Below are 20,481 nucleotides of genomic sequence, written 5' to 3'. Positions count from 1 at the left end.
TACAGCCCGCCCTACTGCAAGTACTCTCCGTGTCTACGAGCGAAGCCAGCAGTCAGGCCACCTACGAGTGTTATTGACAGTGTAGTTGTTGATTTATTCCATATCATCATTACCGAGTATCCGGTTGGAACTCTTGTGATCCCTTTGCATACCGGCAGTTAGGTTGCAGTGTTAATGATTGGCTGTCAACTGTGTTAAGTTAGGTGTTTCTCCACGAGTGGATACGAGTCGTTTAGCCAGACGTCAAGAGTCTCGCTAATACAACCATAGCTTTGCTGACGCCAATCTAAAGTAAATCAAGCACCCTGTGTATTAGTGGTTAAGTTAGTAAATAAACTACTGTTAAGCTTTATGCGGTGTTTCCGTTAAACCACTTCTGAATACTGCAAATATTACACAAGCCTTCAGCTCTAAGTGTCTTCAACACCGAGTTGCCTATATTCACTAATCTATAAATGTGATGAGGACCCTAGGAGTCCCTTAAAGTGTTAAATCATTGAGGAGATTCCAACGATCAACGTTGGAATCCCCTCAAGGACTCTAACTCGATCTTGCTCCCAGGCCCTGTACGGTTGCTCTCGTATTTTCTATTCTGCTAATTCCGGCAGCTTCGTGAAGCGTCTGCCACATGTACATTGGTGACGTACGCATTGCAGTCATAAAAGCAAAAAAGAAACGCCCCACAACCTGCAATTTGCTTTTAATTAATTTAGAGAATATGCATTGTTTTGTTACACATTTGTCCACTATCCATTTCTCAACACTTCTTTCTACCCCTCTTTTCACTGTCATGTAGTTGTTTCTTGCTTCTTTGTATTTCTGGCATGTTTGAGAGTCTGGCTCTTCCTATATTGATTCCATTTTTTTAATTTGCTCTCCGGCCTTCTCTCAATTTCTGCAGAACCCAGTTGTTTTCTACTTCCCACATCCTGTCTTGGTATAAATTTTACATAAACTTTCATCATATATATCTCTCAAAATGTGGCATGCATCTCCTTTATTTCCTTGTCTAACAAATCTTCCTAATCAACTTCATTAACCCCTTAGACTCTGCAAATTGTATATACTGGGTATATATAATTTTGGTCTAACTTCCCGATAGGCGCACATTGTATACAGTACAGTATATACTTTTCATAGTTCTGCGCATTAAAGGGACCACTCATACACTTACCAGGGGCAATAGAAAACAGTCTCATTCTTGGAAACAAATCCAATGTAGGCCGCCATTGCGGGATTTAGCCTTGTGTATACATTTCCATGTATACACATGGAAAATACTGGAGGGCCAGGTCCCAAATCTACACAGTAAAATAACAACATACTGGAGAGAACAATATGGAAGAAAATGCAGAATAAATCCAGTGAAGAGCAGAGGTGCCATAGGCACAATCAAAGAACACTATGAACATCAGAGGTCCACGGTTGTTCAACCTACTTCAGCGAGTATAAGAAATATTGCTGGAACAAACGTGGACAACAAGAGCAAACTAGATAGGTTTCTTCAAGAAGTGCCGGACCAACTGGGCTGTGGTGGCTATGTAGGCCTGCGGGGCGCTCCAAGCAACAGCCTATTGGACCAAGCTCTCACAATTGAAGCCTGGTCTCCGGGCCAGGCTTGGGAAGTAGAACTCCCAGAACCCCATACAGGTTCATTTCCCCTGAGGTGGACCTCATTATGTTGGCATGGAACTGGTGGTTTCCCTTCATGGCATCATTCCCCATCACGAGACTCTCGCAGTGGATACCTTCCAACTAGATTAGTCAGAATGGAGGTTTGTTTCCATCTTTCCCCAATTCAGTTGCTGCTCTGGGTGTTGAACATTCTCAGGCAAGTGATCTTTCTGGCTCTTTTATGGCTGGTTCTGCATTGGTTTTTGGTTCTTCAGTCTTGGTGTCCGAACCCGGCCATTTATCTGCAGCTTCTATTCCTTCAGCAGATTGGCATGGTAACATATACTGGTCAGTCTTTCTCTGCCATTCTCTAGGTCTGTAGTTGTAACAAGTTTACCACCATTTCTATTGCACACTGGTGGCTGATTTGTTAATGTCCTGCCTGTTTCTTCATCATGGTAACAGTATCAAGTGTCCTGGCACTCCTTTTGCCCCTTGTCTTCATTCACATCAGTATGAAGGCACTCCTTTTGCCCCTTGTCTTCATTCACATCAGTATGAAGGCACTCCTTTTGCCCCTTGTCTTCATTCACATCAGTATGAAGGCACTCCTTTTGCCCCTTGTCTTCATTCACATCAGTATGAAGGCACTCCTTTTGCCCCTTGTCTTCATTCACATCAGTATGAAGGCACTCCTTTTGCCCCTTGTCTTCATTCACATCAGTATGAAGGCACTCCTTTTGCCCCTTGTCTTCATTCACATCAGTATGAAGGCACTCCTTTTGCCCCTTGTCTTCATTCACATCAGTATGAAGGCACTCCTTTTGCCCGTTTGTCTTTTATTAGGCATTTGCAGTTGATACGTCCTCAGTGCTGCTTTGCTCATTGCCTGGAGTTATCTTTCTCTTCCAGCTTGGTTCTGCTTCCCCAGAGCTGTCTTGGTCTCTCGAATGAGTGTTGGTAATTCTTCCTTTTGGTTCCCGGTTGCCCCATTAGTCTAGGGCCTAAATTGGCTTTGTTTTAATTGGCATTTGCCTCTGATTGTCTGGTTGGGGCGCTTCATTATGCTCTTCTAGAGGCATGGGTTCTCTTCCTTTGGCCTTTGGGGGTGGTTCTTTGCCTGCAGTGTTATCCCTCATTTCTGGCAAAGATGGAGATGATTGGATTCTTGAGGAGCCCCTTAACGTTTTAGTCTTTGAGTGTTTGGCTGCGGGTGTACTTTCTGGTGCGTTCAGTTCTGACGGTTCAATACCACTGGAGTGCCATCTGTTCTGCTTCAATGGCCACATTGTTTGTCAATCCAGTTTCCTTGGTCCCCATTCCACGGCATGTTATTCTCAGGTCATGCTTAATGTCATTAACACTAGCCAGCTTGTAGTCTATCCTCTGGCACACATTGTTCATAAATTTGCGGCTTTCATAGCAACCTTGGCTATAATGCTGTGGGTGGACATTCAGGATTGGGGGTTTTGGAAACCTAACAGGGTCTTCATGGCTAGGTATCAGGCCAATATTCTTGGTCTCAGACAGACTTGAGTTATCCTGGGCCCAGCTTCCTGGCCTGGCATTTCAGGTAAGACTGCGCCTGCTACCTATCCTCCTCCCTCTTATGTCCCATGTTTTTCTTCCTCCATTGTTGGCATCAAGGAGCAACCAAGGGGGCTCCCTGCAGAAAACCAGCATTGAATGTAATGATACACCTCTTTTTGGGTGAGCCCCGTAGGTCCTTGACTCACCCCCACCCTTCAATGTATGTCAGTTTATGGTCCATCAGCTCGACTGAGCAGATGCTTGCTAGAGGCTGGCATACCACCAGCTGGCGGCTCTACGCATCCACATTAGGCGTTTTGTACCCAGTTTTGAAAGAACAATTTTGTTTTGCATGATTCTTTTGTGGTGTCTTGTCTGTTTCAGTGCTTTATTCCATGGACTGTGCCATCATCTGTGTCTTGTCAGCTTTCTGGTGGCTTTCCTGGTGAGGTGATTGTCCCCAGTAAGCCCCAGTAAGTCCCCAGTAAGCCAACAGGACACCTATGACTGATGTGACCGAATAATAAAAACTATTTCAGTGACTTAAGCTTCGGGGAACTACTGGGGCTCACCCAGAATGAGGAGCTTCATTACATTCAATGCTCTTTTTTTCACCTGAGGTGTCAGGTCTGTACAACTTGTGTTTAGAAACCATTTCCTGGTATTTTATCGAAAGTTTTTTCTTTTACACCTTTTGCTGTGCGCGTCACACAGGGATGATTGCAGCATATCTGACTACAATGCACCTGTCACACAAGGATGATTGCAAATACCACATATGATTTAAAGGTCCCACGCATACACAGGGATCACACTTGCTTCCTCAGGTCTCCTGCAAACAAACACCATCGTGGACAAAATCCCAGGCACCCCTTCCTGGCAGACAGGGCCTCAGTTTTGAGAGAGCGCCCCAGGTAATGCACGCTGCATCAGCTCACACCACTACCAACAGCTAGTGCCTACAGCATCACAATTATGAATACATAAATAACTGATTATTTTGCAACGAAAGTGTCATAAAAGATCGTGACTGATAATGACTATGTACAAGGTTCAGATATTGGCAAACACAATGCTGGTTATGATGTTCACAAGAACAAAGCAGACATTAACAGCACACAGCTGTGGTCTTGTGAATTTATGCATCACAAAACTTAACCATACGTAAACGAAAAGACGAAAAGAAAGAAAAACGAAAAGAAAGTAAACTTGTGAAAGATTATTCATACTGTATGCATAATTTAGTGTGCAGGAATCTGATAACAGCAGCAGTGCTTCTAGAAGTAGTGACATGTACAGTATATCATGATGCATTTGGCTGCATCAGGTTCTTGTCTGCTGGCACCGTCTGCTGGAAGTGTGTATAGCGCTATGCTGTCATTGGATTTCATTACCACACCCATTAGAACTGTTTATTGGTTCATTATGGTATAAAAAACCAGCATTGAATGTAATGAAATGCCATTTTCTGGGTGAGACCCGGAGGCTCCCCAGAGCTATCCAGGCTGATGTGGATATATTAGACTTTGGTATCAGTCAACGTGCATGGAATTCGAGGCCTCCCAGGGACCACAAGCCAGAACCTGGCCCCCTCAGAGAGGCACGAGGAGCAATGGCCCATAGAAACCCCCGTGTGGTTGAAAGCATTCTATATCTGGCATCGACCGGGTCAGGCACCCAGAAAGGTAAGCGTTCCAAAACAAACACCTATTCTGGTTAACATTGCTACTGAAAGCCGAACTAGTGGACAAAACTCCCAAACAAAAACTAGCAAACGAGCATGATGTCACTACGTTGCTGTGCAGCTGTCTGTGCAATCCCCCCTTCCAGGGAGAGGGAAGGAGGGGGAGCCCCAGACCCCCGTGCCGGCTACCCATACTCCCAGTTCTGAGGCTGCATGTCAAAACATGCGAAAAACTGCCTACCGGAAGGAGGGAGGGTTGCCGGGGAGTCTCCTCGTCTCACCCAGAAAATGGCATATCATTACAGTCAATGCTGGATTTCTGGAGGAAACCCCTGCAGCTCCCCAGAGCTACTCACCCAAAAACAGAGGAAAACAAAAGGGACTTACCAGGGAGGTGGTCAGCTCTCGTTCCTCAACTCAAAGTCGAGACAACTGGCTGCAACTGCCGACCCAATGCGACAGAGACCCGACTGGGCCCAGGAATATTAACAAGGTAGCGATTGGCCAGGAGCCTGTTCGACCTTTAAAAACCCTGAGCCCGAATGTCAGCCCAAGACATGTTACCAAAAATGGCAGCCAATGCAGCAAACATCATGGGCACAAAGATAAACCGCAGGTTGGCTGGACCGAATAACCATGCGGGTAACCTAAAAGACCCGAGCCCCGGAACAGGGAAGAAGGGAAACTGGGTGAACCCGAAGTGCGTCCCCGGCCATGGAGGCCGTGGCTCGCAGGTAACGGCGGAGAGCCGCAACCGGACACAACACATGATACACCCCCGGCTTAACCAACCATGCATCAACAACCCAAGGACCCCTCCGGAAAGCAGCAGACTCATTCTTCACCAAAAAAAGGAGTTTTCTGCAAACAAACAAATCTACCACCAGGACCAATAGAGCAGAAACTCCTGTGCCGGAGAAGAGCATGAAGCTCCCACACTCGACCCCCAGGGGGCCAATGCCAACAGGAAAAAAAAAAAAAAAAAGAGAGCTTTAGAAAAGCAATCCTGAGCCAAGGAGAAGAGAGAAAAGCAAGCACCTGGTCCAACTACCAGGATGACCCAGGTGGCGCATGACCAGGCCGGAAGTGAAACAACACATGAGACAGCTTGCGAAATGGTGCAGATGTAACATGAATACCGAACGCAAGCTGCAGCGGCTCCGCCACCGAGGCACAATATGAGGCAACAGTATTTGGTATAAGATAATGATCCTGGAACAACCACGAAAGGAAGGACAAAATAACCCTATCAGAGACTGAAGAATGACTACACAGAGACAAGAAATACCAGAAGGACTGCCAAGAAACTTCATACTGCCGCCATGACGAAGAACGTAGGTGGGACACTATCAACGAAGCCACCTGCGCACCGTACAAATGATGATAGACCCGAGTCAGAAACTCCAGATGTGAAGACGCGTGAAGAGCGAACCAGCCACGTACGGGACTGGACCGATCTGCTGACAGAAGTGGAGCCGCGGGAAGATCCTCGGGTTCGGACACCGAGCAAGTAGCGCCTGAAACCAAGGCTGGCCCGGCCACCAAGGAGCCAGGAGGACAACTCTCCCCTGGTAAGTCTCCAAGCAGGGCAGAACCTGGAGCAACAACTGAACTGGGGGTTAGGTAGAGGTACAGGTAACCCCACCTTGACCAGTCCTGCCTGAATTGACCCCGACGATCTCACAGTTAGGGAAGGGTGCAACATATACCGGGAGATGCTGCAACCAAGCTGACGCGAAAAGATCCACTTCCGGAGGCTCATACATCTGACAAAGCCAAATAACAGTCCACTTCGACAGTCCATTCCATGGACGGGAATAAACAGACACAGCTCGTCCACCAGGATGTTGGACACCCCCTGAACGTGAACGGCCAGGGCAGCCAAACCCCAAGAACTCAACAGACAAATCACCTGAAGCAAACACCCTCAAAGAGCCAAGGACCTCATTGAACCCCCCTCAGTTCGGGCAATGAACCACCAAAGAGAAGTCCGAATGAAGCCGGATCATCGATCCGCGAGCGACCCGAACCCTCCAAAGCGAAATCCACACAGCCGCAAACTTCCGCACCGTGCTGTGAGTCCGGCGGAATGATGGACCCCACCATCCCTGGCCGGCCTGGTGAGCACTGGTCATAAAGCCCCAACTAAGAAACGACGCCTCCGTGAACACATCGAGCGAGGGCTCGGGTAGGCGCCAAGACACTGAACCCCAAAAAACCCGAAGAGGAAGCCAGCGATGCAGCAACCGTCACAAGGTCCCCGGAGGCCGAACCCAATGATCATGAGACAGGCAAAAGGGACGTCCCCGAATGAACCAGAACAGCCAACAAAGCCAAACTCGACCTGGTGGGTAGACCATCATGGCAAAGTTCAGGCTCCCGCACAAACCCTCGAGCAACCATTGTGTGACCTGGGAGTCCCCCAGAAAAAGGCGAAGGTGGGGGTCACAGCCAAAGCAGAGCCTCTGGTGGGAGAGACAAGGAAACGGTCTGAGCGTCCCACACAAGACCCAACCAAGAATGAACCTGAGAGCAAACCAGATGGAACTTCCTCCAGTTCACCAGGATCCCAAACCCGACGAGCTGGGAAAGAACCAAATCCCTGGTGAGCAGATACGAGGACCGACTGGGAGTCCACACCAGCCAGTCGTCAAGGTAGGCCAAAACCTGAACCTCAAAGAGACGCAGACAGGCCACCATGATGCAGGTAACGCATGCGAAAACACGAGGTGCCCGATTCAAGCTGAATAAAATGCAATAAAAGTGGTAACTCTGACACCCCACAAAACCGAGCCAGTCCCTAAACCTCAGATAAATAGGGACGTGCCAATATATGTCCTTGAGGTCCAGGAACACCATCCAAGTGCCCATCTCCAACAGAGTTATTGGAGCCGGACCTGGGACAGTGGTGTCATCTGAAAGGAGGGGCAGAAAACCCAGGGGTTCAGACTTGACCAGTCCAAAATGAACAGCAGGTCCGCACAGTCCCGTTGAAACTGGAAACAGGCAGGAAACCCACCTGAGGGATGTCATCGTTTCGACCACACCCAAGCATACCAACTCCAAGACGAAGTGACAGAACGCAGGAGAAGAGGCCTGCCCCACCAGCCCCGAACCCCCTGAAGGAGGAGGAGCCACCTAAGGCCGTGAGAAACGACCTGGAAAGCCCACAAATCGTGGGACCAGGTGTGAGCAAGCAGAGCAAGCCTCCCCTCCATCGCCCCGTCAATGGGGCGAACCGAGAGGGCCGACGCCTCACACGAGAACCCAACCTGTGCACAGAACGAACATCGAGGCAACCAGGCGCAGGCGGCACAGGCTCTGAAACTGGTACCTGTGACCCACGTTGACGAGCAGAACCGTGGAGCCCCTGGCATGACCCCTCCGGGAGGAACCCACCCGGGAACCCCCGGAGGGCAAAAGGGCGAAGACAATCTAAGAGCCAGGGCCCAAGCAAATTCCAAGGAGGAAACGAGCACCACCTGCCGACACGCAAGTGCACAGCGAAAAACCGCAGCAGCGCATCCCGCAGGATCTGAGCAAACAGCTTCAAAAGTGCAGATGATGCACGAGCAGCCAAGGTCAAAGCACTAGACCCCGGAATGGCCCCAAGCACCTCTACATCCTCCATAAGCCAGTCGGAAGACAGCTCAAGGAGGGAAAAGAAATGCAGGACCGAAGCCAATAAGCCCCGAGTACGCAAGTCCTCAGCCACAAGAGCAGGCGACAGGGAAGAAACCTGCACATGAAGCTGAACTGCACCAATATCCTGCAGAAGAGCCGGAGCAAAAAGACACTCATTAAGGTGTGTAAAATTGCCACCCCAGGTAAACCTGGACCACATTCAACACCTCACAACACTCAAGTGTGCAGGCATGACAGAAGGTGTCCCAAGCATCCATCGAAAACAGTGGGCAGCCCGCAAGCCAAGACGATTCCGGAACCTCGTAATGAACCCAGTATGGAGACGAAGACCCAAACCTGAAGGAAGATGGATCCATTATAGAGGCACACTCCGGGTCACGCATGAGGAAAGCCGCAATAGGCGCCTGCACCTCAAACAGAGAGTCGCGGGAAGCCGAAAACCTCCAGAAGGACCGAACCGAAGGACCCGCAGGGACACGAAACCGAATCCGGGGAGGAGCCGAAACCAAATCCAACTCATACGCTGAGGGGGGGAAAGGAAAACCCCACTCCTTGTAACAGCAAGCTCAGCTTGGAGGGTCGGAAATCCCAGGCGAGGTCCAACAGTGCCCAAGGCCCCAAAATCAGCCCCTCCCCCAACCGCGAGAACCTCCACGTCAGGAGGGTGGAGGAACTGACTCGAATGCCTCCTTAGCCACCCTGGAAGGGACAACCCCCGAAACTGCCCAAGTCTCAGAACCCTGCCCCGACCCCGAAGCCCTCAGATGCTTAGGAGCCGGAAGCAGGGAGGAGGGGACAGAATGAACCACAGCAGGGAAAAAACGAGGGGAGGGGGGTGCGGACAGAACCAAGGCCTTAGCGACCAACACCCCGAAGTCTGGATCCCTATAAACAAAACGGGGCAGCCTTGGGGCATCCGGGGAAGCAACTAACCTAGCAAGCTGCAACAATTTAAACCTATCTTGCAACACGCGAGCTGCCTGCACCCGAATAATATCATCATCAGATTGGGTGAACTGAGTCGCATACAAGCAACAAAGCTCGCAGGACTCTGGGTCGAATGTGTCACCGACCCAACGGGCAGCATGACGGAGGCAAAAACAATGAGCATTGCCCTGAGACAAGAGGACAGAGCAACCCTCAAACTCGCAAAAAAGCGAGAGGAGACTCAGGAGTCACATCCATCAGACTCGAGAGCCCCCGGGGGGTTTCCCCAGGGACCCTAGACTGAGTCTGTTAAGGGTTATCCCAGGCAGAGTACTGCTAACCAGCGCCCAAGCTACCAATCAACACTGCTAATGCTGAACCCCCGGGACGTGTCCACTCACGAGGGCGATGCAGGGGGGTAGAACCAAACACAAACACTCCCAATATAAAGGGGAAAGGAACACTAAGGCAGACCAACCACCAGGCAAAAAGAAAAAGAAAAGAAAAACCTTGCAAGAGGACAGTGTACCCAGAGGGAACAGAGCCGGCCGCTGTCATAGGTGAAAACTAGCTATGCAGTACCCCGCACCCCTGCCAGTGCAAAAACTACCACTTACCCCAAGGCAAACTAGGGAGTAAACCCAAAACACTCGGGGCAGTCAATTGCCAAGAACTAAAAGACCAACAGAGGTAGACCTAAGGTGACTTGTGGAAGGTAATCCCAAGCCCCAAGGTCAGTACTTACAGGGCACTCAGGGAAGATGACCTTAACCCTTAAACTGCTCATGGTGTATATATACGCCCTGAGTAACATGTCCCACGGTGTGCATGGCGTACATATACGCCATAGGGTGCCAGGCCTGATTCAAATGGCCTGCAGCTACACGGGGTTCACAGTAGCTTCCTCAGGGCTCTTGTAAACAGACGCCATTTTTTTTTTAAATCGTGGGCGATATTCTCAGGTGTGAGAGGCACAGTACTGTTGGAGCAACCAAGGCTGGTGCACGCAGTATGAGTGAACAGCATTGCTGTTCAGCTTGTGACCACAGCATCGTCGAAAAATGTCAAAATAAATATATAATTGTTATTATTTAGCGATGACAATATTACAGATGACCCATGACTGTGATATAAATAACCAGGGTTGTGATAATAACAGGATTGTTGTAATAATTAGTGCTGTGGGAGGAGTGATGCTGAGGGACGGAGGGAGACAGCATCGTTTACCGACTGTGTGGCTACCTGTTATGGTTTGCATTCACCATACCAGGTCAGTGGTTCTCTATGGTGAACACAAATGTAGATACTTATATATAATGTGTGTAATAACAGCAAAAGGATTATGCTGGGAGGAGCCATATGGGTGACGGAGGTGACGTCGTCTGCACGATTTGTCTAGCTGTTTAGAGGGTGGCCACTATGTTCTTTGGGCACACTACAAGCTTAGGTGTACAGTTACGGTGCATAAAACATGTAGATACTTATATATATTATGTGTATATAGGGTAATAACACTGCAAACAGTATTGTTTGGGGAGAAAGTTTAGTGCGTGTGACCTTGAATGAGTGAGGGAGCCGCCAGCCGCCATCTGTGTATAGCGACGACTCTTAGTGCCTGAACTAACTATATTAGCTTAGCTGTACAGTTGTGAACAAAATATATACATACTTACATATAACGTCTGTATATAGTGTAATAACACCACAAATGGTATTGTTGGGGAAGAAAGTTTAGTGCGTGTGTTGAGGGAGTGGCAGCGAGTGGCTGGCTGGTGTGTGGCGGTAACTCCTCGTTGCTTTTCGACTCTCAATACCAACTTAGCGGTTCGTTATGGTGACTAAAACATGCAGATACTTATATATAACCTGTGTATAGAGTGTAATAGCAGCAAAACTATTTGTTTATTGTTTTATAAACATAATAATTGAATCACTAATATGCACATCATACTTTTGAGTATAGCGATTATTCACCACATTTTTTATATAAATATATTACAATACACACTATTGAATAATATTACTGCAAAAAAACTAAGAAAAAATCAATCGGAGACATTGAAACAATTAGGTAATAATATCTTTGTGGCAACTCCCATCTGTCAGCGCGGGTGACGCTGACCGGGTCTGACGACCGCTCTGTCAACACCCACTTTTTGCAAGACTTCCTCGGTCAATTGCGCCCAAAATATGTCGCCTACAATTTTTTTTTTATTTTTCCCGTGCTCAGGGGACACAAATTAACATATTTAGAAGACGAAAAAAAAAATTTGAATTTTTTTTTTCTTGCGCACAGGGGTGTAAATGTCCCCAGGACCCCTTAGCAGTGTAAGGGTTAAGCACATGCAGCCCGAGTACCTATGAAGATTAGGCACTTCCCAGGTGGGTGTGCGAGCCTCCCAGCTTGCACACCACCTAAGAGAAGTACTGAACCCAGGCACAGCACAATAAGACTCTGGAGCTGAAGCCACAACGACTCTCTCAATATGTATTCTGACAGTTTCACATATAACTCCTTTTATGTTTTAATACGTTATTGAAGAGCCTATTGGACCAAGCTCTCTCAAATCAAGCCTGGCCACAGTCTGGGCTTGGAGAGCATAACAATCCCCAGAACCCCATCCGGAATATTTCCAGAGAATTCCTGGCATTTCTGTAATTTTATTTTATGGAGTAGTGCAGACACTATAGGGTTTTGTAAAGCCAAGTACAGGCCACTTTACTCTTACCTACAACTATTACCAATATTTTCTTACATGTATATTAACTCATCCAAGAACTTTATACATCTGGTCATCTTCATTTTTATTTATGACATAGTTTGTGCATTAGCTGTAACACATTTATTCATTTACTTATTTTTATTCATTTACTTATTTCATTTACAAATAATTTTTTTTAAATATATGTTGTTTAGCACATCTATTTAATTTACACATTACAAATTGCTTTACCTTGCACGAGCCCTCCAAGTAGCAGCAACTTCTGCTGCCTGAAGAGCCAGGGCTACTTCCTCGTCATCTTCTGCACCAGAATTATAAGGCGACGTTGATCCACTTGAACAATGTCCACTTTGACTCTCTGGACTAGCCGGATCCATAGCAGATGAAACTGATACCTGGGGATTTGTTTCAGGGTTTCCTTGGTCAATTTCCTGAGTGCATGATACAGTATCTGATTCTTTGCTTATATTTAGTTCGTGCAGGTCCTCAGAAATACAACTTTCGCTTTGTATCTCCGACATATTTTTTGCATATCCACATGAAGCTACATTATCTGTATCAGTTGTGCTGGAAGTGTTTTCCACATGAAGGCTCTGATTATGACATGAACATGGCTGAGTAGTCCCACACACTTCACATGAACTAGTGCATAATGAATCATCATGAATGCACAGTTGTGCTGTTGCACTTGCACTAGCCTCACAATCCCTGTTCTCACATTCCTGGATGTCAGACAAACGACGCAGAGTGCCACTGTCTGCGGTTTCTACATTACTAACACGATCATTAACATATGAAGGACTCGCCTCCTCCCATCTACTATTAGCTTGAATATTTACATGAACATTATCACACGAACTATCACAATGTGTTGAGGCAGTGCTACAGTGTGGATGAGCAATGACAGATTGAAGTGGTGCTGCTTCACTGTGTGTCTGACTACCATGAGGAGCGTCAGATTGATTGGAACCCTGATGAGATTCATCGTGGTAGCCACGATCAAATTCATTAACGGTGCCACACGAACAGGCAATGCTTTTGATCCTATCAACAGGCTGGTGTTTGGATCGTCTTGGGCGGTGAGCATGGTGTCGTTGGTGTTGATAGCGTTGATCCGACTGGTGTCCATGAAGTTGCAGCTGGTGGTGTTGATGTGGTGGTGGAGGGGGAGGAGGGATGTGATGGTGATGCTGATGCTGCTGCTGCTGACGTTCAGGGCGAGTTGATGATGATCTTGACTGATGGTGATGAGAATGGCGATGCTCTTCACCACTATCACTGTCTGGAGGGGGTGGGGGAGGGGGATTTTGGTGGTGGCGATGGGAGTGGCTACGGCGAGATCTGCGACGTGCTCGTGGCCTCTCTTCCACGGTGGCATTCAGACGTGCCAGAAATTTTTCACTCTGACGTTCTTGCCTTGCTCTTGAGCGTGATCCTCTTCCTTTCCCAGAAGTTCTTTCTCGTTTCCGTTCATAGCGCTCGGGTTTCTTTCCAGGTTGATATAAAGAACTTAATTCTGGAGTAAGATACTTGCATGATGGATAGCTAGCATAAAATTTTTGAACAAAATCAGAAGTAAAGGATGCCTGCCCATATGCATTTGGTGGTAGGCTGTCATCATTAGGGATCTGTGAGGAAGGGTCAGGTTCATCTATTGAGCACAACGCTTTTTCCAAAGCTGCCAACTCACTAGTGCTCATTGTCCACAGGAGTTCACGTATTTTGCTCAGCAACGTCTGAAAAAATAAGTTCCTACATTAAAATTTAATTGTTACAGTAGAGAAATCCAACTCACACATATGAAATGAAAGTGACAATGTTGCAGTCCATCCTGGATCCTTATCAAGTTGTAAATGTGAAAGAGTGGAATGATGACCAAACCACACACCAGAAGATGAAGAAACAACAACATTTCAGTCCATCCTGGACCATTATCAAGCCTTATGTGATCCGATTTTCAGGAGGGCCAATATAAGTCACATTACCCCCAACCTTGATATTGGACCTCAATCATTCGTTTATTCCATCTATTCATTTGTGATCTGTCCCCAAACGGCACTTCCACACAGGAGAAGCCTTTGTAGTTCTGTGGCCGGCCACCAAGTTGCCGGTGGCACGACCGTTGTTTTGTTTTTGTTTACCCGCAACAGACAAAACCCTCCCTTTCTATCACTGTTTTATATCTGTGCATATCTTCTGCATCTTGCTACCAGTGCATCAGGAAATGCAGAAAATATTTTGTTCAGGGCTGCAACAAGCAGTGACGTCAAGAGAAACCTATTGTGATGATCTATTATCAGAGTATTAAGCTTATAAAGAAGATGAATCTGGAAATGTTTCCTGTGTGGTGGATAGAGGTGCAAAGGAATGTGTACAAATTTGAGATTGCAATTCTCACCTCACCTCAGGAAATTTATAATGCCAATGAAACAAGTTCGTACTGGCGTATGTTAACCTAATCTAACCTAACCAAACCCAATTAAACCTAACCAATGCTAACCTAACCAAACCGAGCCTAGCCAAACCAGAGCAAACCTAACCAAAGCAAACCTAACCTGATCAAACCAAAGCAAACCTGACCTAACCAAACCTAGCCTAATCAAACCTGACCTAACCAAACCTAGCCTAATCAAACCTAACTAATGCTAACTAAACCAAAGCTAACCAAATCAAAGCTAACCAAACTGAAGCTAATCAAACCAAACCGAAGCTAACCAAACCAAACCAAATCAAAGCTAATCAAACCAAACCGAAGCTAACCAAACCAAAGCTAACCAAACCAAAGCTAACCAAACCAAAGCTAACCAAACCAAAGCTAACCAAACCAAAGCTAACCAAACCAAAGCTAACCAAACCAAAGCTAACCAAACCAAAGCTAACCAAACCAAAGCTAACCAAACCAAAGCTAACCAAACCAAAGCTAACCAAACCAAAGCTAATTCAACCAAAGCTAACGCAACCTAACTAAATCTGACCTAACCATAGCTAACTAAACCAAAGCTGGCTAAACCAAAGCTAACTAACCCTAACCTAACCAAACAAAACCCCAACCCTCCCTCAACATCTAGGCCTCAACCCTCAATTAACACAACCACACTCACCAACACATTATTCCAAGAACATAATTATTAATTATTATTATTATACGTAGAGAAATATGTGGACACTTGGCGAGTACACATATTTATTGTTGCTCTATTGCCAGTATTTGCTATTGCCAGCTTTTGCTCTATTTACAGTCTCCGTGGTGTAGTGGTAAGACACTCGCCTGGCGTTCCGCGAGCGCTATGTCATGGGTTCGTATCCTGGCCGGGGAGGATTTACTGGGCGCAATTCCTTAACTGTAGCCTCTGTTTAACGCAACAGTAAAATGTATACTTGGATGAAAAAACGATTCTTCACGGCAGGGGATCGTATTCCAGGTACCTGCCCGAAACGCTACGCGTACTAGTGGCTGTACAAGAATGTAACAACTCTTGTATATATCTCAAAAAACCAGCGTTGAATGTAATGAAACGCCATTTTCTGGGTGAGACCCGGAGGCTCCCCGGAGCTTTACCGGCTGATATGCTAATGTCAGACTTTGGCATCAGTCATGTGTATGGAGTTCTAGGGCCTACCGGGGACCACGAGCCAGAACCTGGCCCCCTCAGAGATGCAAGAGGAGCAATGGCCTATAGAAACCCCCGTGTGGTTGGAAGCATTCTATGTCTGCCATCGACCGGGTCAAGCATCCAGAAAGGTAAGCATTCCAAAACAAACCCCTATTCTGGTGAAAATTGCTACCTAAAGCCAAACTAGTGGATAGAACTCTTCAACAGAAAACAAGGAAACTAGTATGACGTCATACGTCACCGCGCCGCTGTCTGTGCAGCTCCCCCCTCCCCGGGAGGGTGAAGGGGGAGCCCCAGACCTCCCACGCCGGCTATCCACCCATCAGTTCTGAGGCTGGATGTCAAAACACGTGAAAAACGCCGACCGGAGGGAGGGAGGGTTGCCGGGGAGCCTCCGGGTCTCGCCCAGAAAATGGCGTTTCATTACATTCAACGCTGGTTTTCTGGGGGGAGCCCCGTCGGCTCCCCGGAGCTAACTACCCACAGAGGAAGGTCAAAGGGACAGAACCGGGAGGTGGACACCACGCACCCCCCAAGGAGGCGAGACAACCGGCAGCAAACGCCAACCCAAGGCGCCACAGCCCCAAAATTCCCGGGAACAACATGAGAACCACGAGCAGCAAGGCCCCTGCACGAACACCAAAAATCCATGCCTGAAAGACCGCAAGACCACGATGCCCAGACGGCAGCGAGAGCAGCGAAGCCAAGAACGCCACAGGCATGAGGGAAGAACACAGGCAGCTTAGCCGCAAGAACACGGCTGACCACCCGGGACACTATCACCCGCGAACCGGGAAGAACAGAACCGGATCAACGCAAAACGCGCTCCGGACCCAAACGCCGTGGCACGCAAACAACAGTGGAGGGCCGCTACTGAAAACAAAAAACGACACACCCCCGGCCCGACCAACGAAGCACCAACAAACCCTGGACCCCTCCAGAATGCAGCAGCCCCACCCCGCGCCAGAAAAGATGGAGACTGCTGCCATCAAACAACCAAAACGCTAAAACCGAAGGAGCAAGAAAACTCAGCGACTCGACCCCCAGAGGCAAAGGCCCAAAGGAAAGAGCCGACGAAAAAACACACCGGAACCGAAGGGGCACTACCAACCGAGGAGAAGACAGCACGCTGACCAGAGACCAGGATGGTGCAAGCGGCGCACGGACAGGCCGGAGGTGAAACGACGCACAAAACAGCTGACTAACGGTGCAGAAGCAACACCAAGACCGAAAGCAAGCTGAAGCGGCTCCGCGCGCGCCGCACGAAAAGAGGTGACAGTACTGTATGTGGCAAGACGACGGCCCCCAACCCCCACCAGAAAACCAAGCCGAGAGTAAACCAAGCTAACAAGAGTAACCACCTAAGAAGGGACAGGAAAAGGAAGGACCGCCAAAATACCCCATACTGCCGCCAAGAGAAGCACGCAGGTGGGACACCTACCACGAAGCCACCCGACCACCAACCGGAGGCGAGACCGCGAGGCAGAACATAAGCAGCCCCGACAAGGCCCCTCCAGGCCCAGGAAAAAGGCGGAGCCGCAGGAAGATCTCGGGCGCAACCACCGAAACCCAGGCGGCACAAGGAGATGGAACGTCTGCCGAACAGAAAAACTCCCCAAAGCATGCAAGCCCGCCAGGAGTTCAGAAACGACGGGTCTGACGCGAGACATCGCAAGACCCCCAAAAAAAAAAAACCGGCAGGGCAAGCTAAGAAACCAAAGAAGGCGGAAGGGTCGCCGCCAGAACAGAACCCGAACCAAGGGGTACGAACAACTGCAATAGACCGAGACAAAGAAGCACATCACAGGACACAGGCTGACCAACGCCTAAGAACACACGCAGAACATCCCTGCTGCAGAGGAGGCAGGAAGAAAGAGCAGAAGCACAAAAAACCCAGGATAACAACCAGGGGTGGACAATCAGGCAGGAACAGAAAAAACCCCACGCAATCCCCAGGCACAAAACGGCAGCAAAGTGCCACTCCACAACCGGACACAGGAACAAGGACACGCCACCGTGAAACACGGTACCAATGCATACGTGCAGCAGCAGCAACAGGCACCACTGCAACATGCAACATGTAAATAGCAACTCCCTTCTGCAAAGGCAGAGAACGGAGCAGGCAGACCCCAGACAGGGCCAACGGAGACAAAAACGACACCAACGGACAACAAAACCCCGCAGGCCCAGAAACCTGCACCAGGCGACCGATGGCGGAGAAACCCTGCTCGATACCTGCTGGATGGGGTACTGGGAGCTCTTTTACACCTCAAGCCCGGCCCAAGGTCAGGCCAGACCGGCCAGAGGAGCAGTCCACCGGCCCACATACCCCCACAACCAAGACGGGCCGGATCTGCCATACGAAAACAGGCTAGTACGCCCTGGAAGTCCACGGATGAACCAGCAAGAAGGCTTATGCTCGCAAGTAGGTCGTGTAACAAGCACAGACCTCTGATGGTAATACAGTGTTCCTCAAATGTGCCAATAGCACCACTGCACTCCACTGGTGCTATCCCGCAAGTTCTACCAGATAGGCGGGACCCAAGAGCCAGAGCTGAAATCCTGCAAGCACAGCCAGGAGCCTTACCAGGTGAGTACAGAACCAACCCTACAACCCCCACACCTCACAACATTAAAAAGGAGGGTCCCCTGAATGACTCCAGCATGGGTTGGACATGCACATGAGGGGGACAGGAAGGGTTGAAAAAGGGACAGTCACTGGTGTGCGAACGGTCTCAGTCGTACAAAAATACCCAAATAAAGACAGGTATATAAACAACTCCGCATCCAGTGCCCGGCCAAAAGACGCCAGACCGCAGAACTCACCTGGCGAACGGTGGCACGAACTTGACACGAGTCAACTGTGCCCAGAAGAACCAGGGAGCACCGCCAGGTGAAGACGCCAGAGCCGGACCCTGCAGGACCCGCAGGAGAGCAGGGAGAGGCGAAGGAGGCGGTCCACACCCATGACACAGGGAAAACCACGGTGTCCTCCCCACAACTGGGAACCAGGACACCCCCGGCGCGAAGGGGCACATACCGCAGCCAGGGAGAAGAATGAGAGGCGAAGCACTGTAGCAAAAAGAGAGCAAAACACCAGCACTGAAACACCGCCCGGACCAAAACAAACTCCACGGCGCATGCGCATAACACGCTGGCCGAACCGCACACCCTCTCTGCGGGAAGGCGCCAGCCAGGACTACTGCACGAGAAAAGTAGCCAAAAAGAGGAAGCAGGAACAATAAAACCGGCCAAAGAAGCAAAGAGCCCAAAAAAGGAACCCAACCGGGCAACAAGTAGCCCAACCGGGCGACAAGTAGCCCAACCGGGCGACAAGTAGCCCAACCGGGCGACAAGTAGCCCAACCGGGCGACAAGTAGCCCAACCGGGCGACAAGTAGCCCAACCGGGCGACAAGTAGCCCAACCGGGCGACAAGTAGCCCAACCGGGCGACAAGTAGCCCAACCGGGCGACAAGTAGCCCAACCGGGCGACAAGTAGCCCAACCGGGCGACAAGTAGCCCAACAGGGCGACAAGGACGAGGAGCCGACAGACGTTCCAATAATGCGGTAAGTAGCGAAAAACCTTCCCATACCCTCGAGAACACAGAAGCCAACACTAGTCCCGAAGGCACACGAAGGCGCAGGCGCACCCGAGATCAGAAGTCACGCAGAACCCCATCGAACGGGGAAACATGACGAAAACACCGTCCCAAAAAAGGGTGGGAGGAAACAACCACCCACAGGACGGAACCAACCGACTCAAAGGCCAAGGAACCGAGCCCGGGGAGGGGCCGACGCCCAACAGCACGTACGGCGAGTGGGGAGGAAAGACCCCACTCCGCGTAACCACAAGCCCTGCCTAGAGTGGGATAAAAACCCCCACGGGGTCCAACGGGGCCAAGGCCCCCCAAGTCAGCCCCTCCCCAGCCCCGGGAACCTACACGACAGGCCCCGGGGCCGAGCCGTTCCCCCTAAGCCCCGGCCGTACCAGAAAACCGGGGCAGCCGTGAAAACACTAAGGAAGGGAGCCCACTGGCAGACTCATACAACACGGCTGGAGGAACAGGCTCAAATGCCCCCGTCACTACCCCGGAAGGGGAATTCCCCGAGACTGCCCGAGTCTCAACACCATCAAAAACCCCGCCCCGAACCCACAGACGGTAAGGAACCAGATGCAGGCAGGAAGGGTGATCCAGGGGAAAGACAAGGGGGCGTGGATGGAACCGAAGCAACCAACACCCCCAAGTCCCAACACAAACTACAATGGGGCAGCCCAGGGGCTCCCGGGGAGGAAACCACGAGAACGTTGCCACCACCAAGGCTCAAGTGCAACGCCCCTGCTGCCCGCACCCGCTTTGTTAGCACAACTGGGTAACCAAGCCACAACGAGCAACCAAACTCGCAGGACTCCGGGTCGAAGGTGTCACCGACCCCACAGGCAGCAGATGGAGGCAAAACAGAGAGTCACCCAGAGACACAGGGTGAGAGCAACCCTCAAACTCGCTGGAAGCGAGGGGGGGACTCTGGGGTCACATCCATCGGACCCGCGCGCCCCCAGGGGTTTCCCAGGGTCCCGAGCGTTTACTATAAGAGGACTCGCGCTCAGGTAATCCCAGGCAGGGTACTGCTAACCGGCACCCAAAGCTACCAAACAACTTTCTAAGAGCTGAACCCCCGGGACGTGTACACTCACGGGGACCTAGCAGGGGGTACCACCAGAAAATACTCAGAACACAAGGGAC

General features: G+C 49.6%; 1 protein-coding gene across 1 annotated transcript in view; it reads right to left on the bottom strand.

Moving 5' to 3' along the window:
- The window catches only part of LOC123751856 (lateral signaling target protein 2 homolog), a gene marked incomplete at its 5' end in the record, with an annotated part of 134,174 nt that overhangs the window by 69,864 nt on the left and 43,829 nt on the right, over positions 1-20,481 (bottom strand). Inside the window, 1 exon segment of the mRNA XM_069315835.1 lies at positions 12,355-13,859. Within this exon segment, the coding sequence (XP_069171936.1) occupies positions 12,355-13,859 (1,505 nt within the window).

This window comes from Procambarus clarkii, chromosome 1 (assembly GCF_040958095.1).
Source record: "Procambarus clarkii isolate CNS0578487 chromosome 1, FALCON_Pclarkii_2.0, whole genome shotgun sequence".
Taxonomy (NCBI): Eukaryota; Metazoa; Arthropoda; class Malacostraca; order Decapoda; family Cambaridae; genus Procambarus; species Procambarus clarkii.
The sequence above is the reverse complement of the archived record's forward strand: the minus strand, read 5'-3'. Positions and strand labels throughout refer to the sequence as shown.